The sequence below is a fragment of the Echeneis naucrates genome, chromosome 24, assembly GCF_900963305.1.
Source record: "Echeneis naucrates chromosome 24, fEcheNa1.1, whole genome shotgun sequence".
Lineage (NCBI taxonomy): Eukaryota > Metazoa > Chordata > Actinopteri > Carangiformes > Echeneidae > Echeneis > Echeneis naucrates.
The window spans coordinates 12,266,512-12,277,599 of record NC_042534.1 but is presented as its reverse complement, the minus strand read 5'-3'; the positions used below and the strand labels follow the sequence as shown (position 1 = coordinate 12,277,599).

At 40.3% G+C, this 11,088-nt stretch overlaps 1 protein-coding gene across 3 annotated transcripts in view; it reads left to right on the top strand.

Moving 5' to 3' along the window:
* Positions 1–4,328: 4,328 nt before the first annotated feature.
* The window catches only part of plcb1l (phospholipase C beta 1-like), a 92,648-nt gene continuing 85,888 nt past the window's right edge, over positions 4,329–11,088 (top strand). For all 3 annotated transcript variants that reach the window (XR_003840468.1, XR_003840469.1, XM_029496381.1), the window contains exons 1-2: positions 4,329–4,571; positions 8,494–8,571. Coding sequence is in view for 1 of the 3 variants with exons in the window: in XM_029496381.1 (XP_029352241.1) it covers positions 4,473–4,571; positions 8,494–8,571 (177 nt within the window). In the remaining 2 variants the exon portion in view is untranslated. The remainder of the gene's footprint in view (positions 4,572–8,493; positions 8,572–11,088) is intronic.

Here is an 11,088-nt window from a genome sequence, read left to right as displayed (position 1 = left end):
ATAAAAAAACACACACACACATTTTTGTGTCAGCAGAGTTAGGTAGGGGAGCAAAAGAGCATTTTGCTTTAAACTCATAATTTGACCTGAACCACGGGCCCTGGGCCCCCTCTGCAAGCTGTTAAGTTTTTAACATATCATTTTTCACTGCACATGTTCTGTGTTATGTTAGTTACTAGGAATTTGGATTGAATGGACAATGAAGTTCCTGAACCTTGAGAGGAGGATTATTTTTAATGGTAAGCAGAGGAGCCACCAGAGCAACATAAAGTTATGCCACAGCACTCTCTGTTGGCGAACTTGCTCCATTGTCCCAATAGAAGCCCTGGAGGTCCCAGTTTGGCTTTGGTCTTTTTATAGTCAAGAAACCACATCCCTAGTGCCTTTGAAGAGCTCATATTCACTAAGTAGTAGTTAGGCTTGCCAGTACTTACTCACTATTTTATAAGTATGAGTGGTAGAAGAACTCTTTGAACTGTTCCCATTTAGAATCCCAAGGCTGATGGTTTTATAATACAGAAGTAAATAGACTATAGTCACATAATTAGCAGGGATGCCCATGAATTACTGTTGAGTGTTTCCCTTGCACAGGTGGAGAAGAGAAATAGTGAAAACCACTTGACTTCATAGTATTTAACATGCATATTTGCATTTTTATTGTGACAGACTTTCCAAGCATAATATGTCGCAGGTTACCAGAGGTCATTAACAAAAAGTATGTGTGTAAGGAGGAATTACAGCGAGCCATGTTAGTGTCACTTCTCACACACACATTGGAAAGCACACAGGAAGCAATAAAGCTTTGAGCAATAATGCTTTTCAGTTTGAGTAGATTGTAACTATTTGAGAATTTCACAGGGTCTAGTAGTAGCATATGTTGCGAAAATGTAAGAAGTCCTGAAATTTAAGATTTACGAAACAAATTATATACAGCATGCTGTCCCTGTCTTGTATGGCCAATCTCTGCCTTATATTGTGTTAGTGTGGCAGTGAGTGATATATTCAAGAAATTTTCTTTTCTTTTTTTTTTCTTCAATTATGCATTTGCAGCTATTTAATAATTTGTAGTATTATATCTTTATAGGTAGGTTCAAGTTATTTAGTTTATTGTATCGAAATCATTTATCATATTTATTCAACTATAGTGAACTAATAGTACTAATAGTATCAGAGCATTTAGTACTTGCTCTTAATTGCTCTTTACAAGAATGAATTACCTCAGAGGGGAATCCTCAATAATCTTCTGAAGCTCTGCTTATTTATTGATTCAGATGACTGGGCTGAAACGTGCTATCACAAAGTGCACTGGCAGCAGTGAACCAGAAGATGTTGCTAATGTACTACCTTTGCATGAGTCAGTTTGGGTTCATAGAGAGGACAAAGCAAGCTCCAACCTAAACAGACCCATTGGCTCTTCCAAAAGCTTTGTCTACATTCATATGCTCTTCCCAAAACTCTTGCCCAACACATCTGGAATACCACATATCTGATTTAAATACCATGCTACAAATGTTAAAAGTAATCTCAGACTTAATTTTAGTTAAATGAAATATTTTCTTACATCCTATCAGACCCATTAGACATTTAGCCCCTTCGAAGCTACCAGTGCAAATAATTGACAGCCAGTTAGTTTGGACAGATCCTCAGGTCATTTCATCAACAGACATTTAATCAAAAAGGGAATTTAAATGTACACCATATTGTTCAAACCCCATGCCAGTATTTGCATCGAATGTTAAATGATGCAAGCCAAAATAATAAGTTGATGCAAAAGGTAGAAAGGCAGAAAGCTACACAGGTTTGATGTGTTGCTCTTTGGCCTGTATGAGGAATGTGCTGCTCAGGAGAGGTCTTGTTAATATTAACAGTGAAGGTGTGTTCATTTTCAAAAACCTGTTCCACATCGCAAGCATGTAGAAAAATCACCACCTCTTAATGCGACCACATGGGCAGCAATTCATCCATCTTCCTGAAAACCCATTATCAGTGTCAGAGCAGGATGAGGAGGACTGTATACACTAGCAGTCAAAAGTTTGATTTTCATCTGAATGACAGTGGGAGTGTATGTGGTAGGTTTTGCCTCGCTCTTCCCCCACTTGTGGATTTTCAATGTACAGATGACAACAGCACTGACCTGAAACACATCTTGAATGCCACAGAGCCCTTGATCTGCTCTTAAAGATGAAAAGGTTGTAGATCCTTCATTAGCATGTAGTCAGCTAGCTGATGTTAAGTATGTCCTTGACATACACGTAAATAGTGTTCTGGCCTTAAACAATATCAGTCTTGAACATGAGGATGGAATCACAACCTTTGCTTATACCATATTCACTCCTTAAATGTGAAAATCTACTCAGAGGTAAGCTCTAGGTAGACTATAAGGCAGTGAATCGTATCTGGAGACATACCGAAGGTGCCCCCAACCAGTTGTCCTGCAGCCCCCATTGGGAGGGAGAAAGTCAGCCTAAGTTAAAACTGTTCTTTCTGAAAAAAATTGAATCTCTCTAGGTGAGGATGAAATGATGAAAGCTGAGAATTATTTGACTTGCTGTTGTCACTTTTCCAAGAACACTGTGAAACACAAATTTTGATGTGTGTGCAGTTTGTGCTGTCCTGACACTGCATATTTAATGAATACTTTCTTTATCATCTCCCTGATACTTCACTGATTGTGCTTCCCCTAGCAACATCCGCATTAAAAAAACACTTTTGACAACTTGGGCAACTTCAATCTAAAAGCTCAGTGTTTCCTGGAATAAAGATAATAGGACATTTGTGGTCTTAAGTGGTTTTAAGTCTTGACAATCCAATTATTTTTCCTTACTGTGGGCTTCTGTCTTGTACACAAGAGTGCTGTAGCTGATTTTAGAATGAGCCTGAAGCTCAGGGCTGATAAGAAGACAGATGATGGATAACAAAGACTAAGTCATGGAGGGTAACAATGACTCATTTGCAATATGAAAATATTTGTGCTTTCATTGGTATGAAAATATCATGTATATTTGTTTATTACTTATTGAAACAAGGGTCTCTTTGAAATTGTGACTCATCAGAAGCTCTTTTAATATGATATAAAAAAAAATCTCATCCCTTTTGCTTTCTCTCACATGCACTTGTATCCCCCTCTTACTTACCAGGCCCAGAATATGATGCTATTCAGGGCGCACAAACTGTCACTGTTAATCAATCATTAATGACAGGAGGCAAACTCAAACAAACTCTTGTTACAGCCAACATGAAAAGTGTTGGTCAGAATTTGACAGGTTTGACAAGTTGGACATGTCTGACCTTCAGCCCCAGCCAGTCAATGACCACAGAGACACACAGAGAGAAAGTTGCTTGGAGGACTCAAATAGTCTGTAGTCTGTTTTTGGAAATAGCAGAAAATAAACAGTGTGGGTAGTAAGAAGCCCAGAGGCATTCTATGTTTTATTTAATGAAAAAGTTAAAGTTAGGAAAAGTCCTGAAGGTGGGGACACTTTTTTGACTCATAGAACTTTGAAGAAGTTCAATAATAGAGAAGTAAAAAGGCCCCCAGTCATGAAAACAACAATCAGTTCCAATTATAGCTATTGTCTTAAACAAAGTAAAGCACCTTGTTACCTCCCCTACAAGTCATTACCATTTTATTAAAACGATACATTTTCTTTCCCACTAAAAAAACAACAATAACAGCAAAAAACCAAAAACAAACGTGTCTTCCAAATTCTATTCATCTATTGTTTGTGGTTCATCTCGATAGTCAAAATATTTCAAGGCCTTCTTAAAAATGCCACCCAAGGAAAACAATTATGTTGGGAAAAATGTATAATCCCTTAATTTACTCAGAGCCCTATGACTCGTCCATCGTAAAATGAGTCTTGTGTTCTTTGGCACCAAAGGATTAATGATGATTCACAACACGCCAAGGTACGTGTGAGAATAAGGCTTGAGGAGGGACTGCCCGAGAAAAATTCGAGCAAAGATGGAAAAAATAAAATGCACATATTGTCACTGATGTCACACTCAAGTGTATTCATCAGTTCAGGTTTCTCACATCTCTGGAGTCCCATCTGCTGAGACCTCGGTGCCATTCGTGCTCACTATACTGCCCAGGACGCGCGGAGGCGCTAGATCACTTGAAGCATTGATCCTGTGACTGCATTGACTTGTTCAATTTGAAGCCCAACTTGTAACACCCCCCCCCCCCCTCTCTCTCTCGCTCTCTCACGCACAGTTTGGCTTTAGCTGCACGTCTCTCAGTCAATCAGTGGCTCCGGTCCGCTGCGCCTGCGTCCGCCTCCACAGCTCTCCAAAGCCGAGACGCGCCACCGCCGCCGTCACTGCGGGCATGACATACTGGCAGCAGCAGTGGGCTTCCGTCAGCCTGTTTTAGAGCAGATTACACAAGACGATAGAGACAAATAAGAGTAGAGAGCAGTGAGGTGACTCATTTCCAGCACTGTCGCGCGTCGAGAAGAGTAAAAGAGTCAATGGCAGGAGCACAGCCTGGAGTTCATGCGCTGCAGCTCAAACCGGTGTCCGTGCCCGAGAACCTGAGAAAGGGCAACAAATTTATGAAATGGGATGATGTAAGTAACGGCTGGAGAGACCGGCGGTGAATTTCTCCTTTCTCTTTTCGTTCCTGCACGCTTCATTCACATGCATGTGTCGGGGGAATCGGCTGCGGATGGATGTAACGGTCGGTGTGGATCAGGCTGACTGCCGGGCTCAGTGGACGTCAGCTTCTGTCTGTCTGTACTGACGTGCGACTTGTTTACATTCACTGACTGCGTGCGCGCGAGCCTGAGTGAGTGTGCGCGTGTATACCAGTGTGAGAATGCGCCTGATCGGATCGGAAGGAAGCATTTGAACTGAGCCCGCTCCCCCATTCACTGGGAGCCTTTTATCACTTCACCACAATTAAGGAGAGTATTGGGGCTGGACCTGCGGGTCGCACTGAAGCCACCGGCTAAAACCCGATAAATGCTTCTTTAAACATTCCCCCGGTCGGGAAGTGACCTTGATTTAAAATATTGTACAGTGCTGTTGAGTAGCAGGCATGGACTTAATGGAAGTAACCTTTTAACAGACAGCCATGGCTGCACTGCATCTCCTCCAAACAAATAAACACATCCTTGTAATAATCCAAAAGAGGTCTTTGCCCACAAAATAGAATGTAGATGGAACGACTTCATCGTATTTAATGGTTGACTTTCTGTGGTATATGTCCATCGCGTTTGAATGCCTGCCTCCATGACACTGCTTTCACCAATCTTGATGCATGTTTTCAGTGTGAGCATTTCAATATGAAGTCATTATCACTTTCATTCTGCATCGACAACGTGGATACGTGCTCACCTGTAACTGCTGAGTGAGCTGTTGTCATATTGTGTAGAATTACATGTCCTTCAAAGCTGACGTATGTAGGCTAAATCATAGAAAGTCAAGTTTTGATGACAAATGTGCAATTTATTGCATATAATTGACATTTTTGAAAATGTGTAATTTTAATCACAGCAAACGCATAAATGAAATATTGAAATTCATGGAGCTCAGGTGATTCACCACAGCACAGGTGGCATCAGTGGAACAGTGTTGGACAAGTGTGAATGTGGTCCACACAGGTGGCAACGAGGAAATCAGCTCACTTGCAAAGATTCCACTCTGTCAATCAATCAAAGCCTAGATTTAATATAAACTAATATAAGAGAATTTAACTTAACTCATAATGACTAAGTGCCTTTCCTTTCAGCTGTGTCGCTGGCATGTTGTGAAAAAGGGTGTGCATGATGTGTGTCTGTTTCCACGAACAGCTGTGTTTATGTACTGCAGTGATACATGAGGGCCATATCTCCAGAACCAACTGCCCAACAGGCCTTTCCTGCAAAAACACACACCCTCAAACATGGGCATAGGCACAGAATCTTTCTCTGTTTCATTTCCCACGCACAGCTTCCTTCCGCTCTCATCTTTGTCATTTCCTGGAAAGAATCACTGAAGAAGAGCAAAACCCCAACACTAACCCGCTCAGGGAGGATCAGCCATAATAGACTGTCAAAAAAAAGGATTGAATTGAATACGAAATAATGTCAGCATGACCCTAGAATTGCAATGTTTGAATGTCCTTTTTTTTCTTGCTTTACTTGCTTTAAATTTTTGATTCTGTACAAAGTGTAAGTAAAGTTAAGTTTCATGTGGAAGGATGGCATGTTGTACTGCAGGAACAGCTGTAGGTTTCAAGGAACAGAGTGTCTGAAATGATAAAGATAAGGGCTTCAGACTTCAGCACAGTGCTTGGTCGTTTACTTTTGACAAAGAATAACAGAGCTATCAGAAAACCTCTTGAAATGTTTGTGAAAGGCTCAAAGTCCCTGATCTACCTAACAAAAGATGCACAGGGTTAGTGCTGCACTTGTAGTTTTGTTGCTTCCAGTTACGGATGACTTGCAGCTGCTTTAGCTCATGCAATATCCTAGATTGTGTTGTTATTTGTCAGTAAAAATCAAATCTTCTCACTAGCATTCCCCTCAGGTGATAGTGAATGGTACAGACTCTTCCCTGAAGGAAATGACAGCATCTCCTACCAGGGATCAGTGCCCTCTGGGTGTTCAGATTTCTTCCTAATTCAGCAAAGCGCAAGCCACAAGCTGCCTGATGTCTTCCCACTAATGATAAATCCTCCAAATGCTGGAATGGCAATAAAAGCATGAGCAATACCATTCCAGAGTTAGTAGGCTCAACAAATGTAATCCACAATGTTTTAGGTAGTTATGTTTCCCGTAAATGAGTGCACCCATGAGGGAATCTCTGTTCATAATGGCTTAATGTGTTTGTAGTGGTGTCCATGAAGAGTTAGGAGAAGAATCTGTGAAAATAATTGCTCTCACATCATTAGGCAGAACCACACTGTTCTCAAGCCATTTTCTTCTCTTTTCTCTGATATCATAACTAAGCCATCAGTCACCACATCCCACCCATTTGGTTTATTAGAATAAAAAAAAAATGTCCTTAAAACATATTGACCCAACACATTATCCTTTTAGATGTTTTTTTTAGGGATAACTGCTAAATTAATGGAGGATGGGAAATGGATATCTCTACAAATGAAACTAAAGAAATTGAGTGTTGGATAGTTATCTGAGCCGAGATCAGAGATATTGAGCTGCAGTTGTTATGTGCTGTTTTTAGATATAGGATCTCATAAGGGGCTTTTTTCCTGCCCTGAGGCTCTAAGTGCCGTGTGTGCGTATGCTGCATGAGTTTAGTGGAATGAGCGACGTCTTTTGTCATTCAATCAAGCCTGCAAAGATTGTGCAGTCATGTGATCATAGCATAAAAAAACGATTCCTTTTGGGTCTATAATAGATTTCACAGGAATGGTGGGTTGCCATAGCAAATGTCACTAAAGCAAATGCCTCTGATGTGGCAGCTTACTATTTCAACCACTGAATGAATTGTTTCGTTTACCTTCCACTCTGTTCCCTTTTTCTCCTACAGTTCACAGCCCCTTGCTCTTTTTCAATTTCTCTGTGGCTTCATAAAGTGGGGAATTTTACTATATGTCATAGAGCATCAGGCTGCAAAAAGCGTGATTGTCTTATTTAGACAGGATGAAATGAGCTCACAGTACTAATAGCGCTCTTCACCTCACCACTGACTCATCCGCTGTCTACCAGCTCCCACCTCAACTCTTTCATGACATTCTACACTGCAAGTTGCATAGGGTCACACCCAAATATGACAGGCACGTAGCAGATGTACACCATTAACTCTGTTTCCCAATGCTGTGATTGGGAAATCATTAGAAGCCACATGAAGACACTTTGAAGATTTTTTTTTTTCTCAATACAGCAAATGCAGTTTTTATCACTCTGATCTTACCGCCACGGCTGATCGAGGAGGACAATATGCTATCGTTCAGCTGATCCTAGGCTACTGTGAACACAGAAAAAAAAAGCATAGGCCCTTTCTTTTTATAGCAGCATCCAATAATATCTGGCATTGCCATGTATGCCTCAGGGTCAAGCTGTCAGTGTGTTTGTATGTGTGAGGTTTGGAGCTGTCTGTATGTGGGTACTGTGGGAAAGCATTTGTCTATTGCATGAGGGGAAAGATGGATAGATCAGCTGTGAAACCAAACCAGCCACAATGCATGTTTGCAATTCCCTCATTTGTCTCATGCAGCTACACAATCACAAACTAAGATATTTGTTTTGTTTTGTTTTTTTTTGTTTGTTTTTTTGTGGCGATGCCAGGTCATGAAAGAGAAAGGACCTTAGAAGGAAAGGATTGTGCACGTGCTTACAACACAAACAGCACTTTTAATGTTGTTGCAGATTTTGGTATGCCAGTGGTATTATAAAAAATACACTGTGATCGTGAGAATTAAATTAATTGGCCTGCCCGGAGGGCAATCTGCCATACAAAAAAAAATATGCACAACAATACACATGGGGATACACAGACATTGGCAGACACACACTGACTCCACATGTCTTTGTTTTCCTCCAGGACTCTACTACTGTGGCCCCGGTGACTCTAACAGTCGACCCCAAAGGTTACTTCCTGTATTGGACTGACCAGAGCAAGGTGAGACATCACACCAACAAGATGGACTCAGCTGTTTCAGTCTGGCCTAACCTTTAAACTGGCACTTGTAAAGATCATTGCTTAAGCCACACACCAGTCCCAGACTCATCCAATGCTATCGGACTACAACAATCTTTTTTCATCTCACATTTGAAATGTTACACATCAAATTATAATGAAATTATCAGAGAGCAATGGGGTAAGTAATACAAGGTATTCCACCCGGACTGTGCTTGCCAACACTGTGCACTGCTGAATAGTTTGCATTGATATTTTCATAAAATGAAAGCCATGACAAACTGTTTTTGGTTCTCCATACATATTTAGCCTAGAGCCCTATGTGGCCCGGTGCCCATAATACACCAACAACAGATACAGCGTGCATCTGTGGATACAGCTGGAAAATAAAAAGGACAGACCTCCCTATTTACAAACTGTATACAAAATAATCACAGTGTGGCCTCACAGTGTGGGTCAACTGCCAAAAAAGAAATGTCTCCATTCCATAGAGCTTCAGGACAACTGGTATATTAGACAGCAAATGTGTCATTCGTCTATATGTATCACAGCTTTTATCTTGTACTGCTGTACTTGTACAAGCCAGTACTTATTACCATGGTAACAGTTGTACCCAGAATGATCAGAAAAGGATCATTTTGGAGAATTTAATTTGGAAGTTTAAGCTGCAAAGCTGTTGACATGAATGTAATATAAAATAGCAAATATGGAGAAATTTGTATTTGGCATATTTAACATTATGGTGCTTTCATGATTAGCATATGTGCTATTTGATATTCTTGTTTTCATAGGAAAATTATGTTTGCCTCGAACGGTACAAATGGCCCACAGTTAACTTATCTCCTATTGATTTCCATTGTGCATTCGTGTTTAATGACACTGACCCATCTTCCATTCATAATCTTAGTTACACAGCAGGAAGTAAGGTCCTTACTTTCTCTTTTGAATAAAGCTGCTGAAAGAGCGGTGCTGCCAAAAAGGCAGAAACCTAACTGCTGCACCTGCAGTGCTTAACGTGACACCTGTGAAAATATTCCCTAGTGCATTGTGTTTTTTCTTCACTGAAATTATTGCTTTCATAATAAGCAGGAACAAAGTTATAAAATTTTAAGTGACCAGATACTAAAAGATCACTTTGGTCAAGTTGTTACTTGCTCTGTGTTTTTATCTTGACAGCTTGAGTATATATCTGCCAAAGGCACGGCTCCTCGTGAAAGCCCAACTCCAAACAGCTCAATGGGCGTAATGTGTTCCTGTTCTATTTGTGGGTATAACTGTATCAGCACCAGCAGTCAGAGGTAGACTAATTAATAGCTAGGATTGATTTTATGTTTGCCTAGATGAGGGTGTTTTACCGGAGCCATACAAGAGCGAAGACTGGAGTGCTGACTGGGACTTAACCTCCCTACACCCACCTCTGTGCACAAACATCCACAAACACACATCATTCATGAGTATAGCTTCTGCCTAGTAACAAATAGATTAGTTTACCATGTTGGCAAGCTAGAATAAATTAATACACAAAAAAAAAAGTAAAAAAAAGTGGATATATTTAGGTCATATATACAGTTCAATCCAACAATCAATAAGGAAAGACTTTTAGTGTGGACAGAAAAACAATTTTGATGTCTGGCTTGTTGTCTATGTGGAAAAGTGTATCTGCGGTCAGAGATAACAAGCACTGAGTGTGATTCTCCACTGAGAGAATTGAGAGAGGCTCTTTGGCATCAATTCATCATTACTGCTTCTGTCATAAGGCAGGGATTTTGAATGATGAGGCTTTTGTCTGTATGCGTTTACGTGTGTGGGTGCCTGTTCTGTCTCCCAATGATGAGAGCAGTCCCGCTGCACAAATAATAATTCCAATTGATGCCAAGCACAGTCCAGACAAAACTCTAAAGCATTTTCTATATTCTTCTGTGCTGCAGTCAATACAAAGTGGCTATATGTTTAAGAATCTGTTTATGAATCATGTTTTCTCTCATATTTATTTGTCATAGTATCTCACATCTGCTCAACAGACTGATTTAAACAAGCTACAATTCTGTGTCCTGTTGTTATGTATGTTTATTAGAGATCCAGCCTGATGGCCTGCAGAGTAAAAGCATTCCTCAGATTCTTCAGAAGCACAGCAGAACTACTCAATGTGCCTACTGTGCTCACGGCCAAACTCACGTTGTCACAGATGGATGCAGTTTTCACTATTTACTTTAAATTTTACTATTTCCTGGAGGCCTCACACCAGGGCCACATTAAATGGATTTAATGCATCATTAAAAAAGTTGTTTATTCATCGTGAATATGATTACTTTAGACCTGACTTGATAAAAGAAGGGTTAGATGCCAACTTGCAGCCCAATCGTAACTTTGACATCAGTGACTTATGACTTTACTCCAAATGTCTTGAAATCTGCTGGAAACCTAATAATTAAATTATGTTTGCGAAAGCTTTATCTGCTCATTGTCTTTGCCAAGGCCAAAACACAGGAAGGTCCTTGG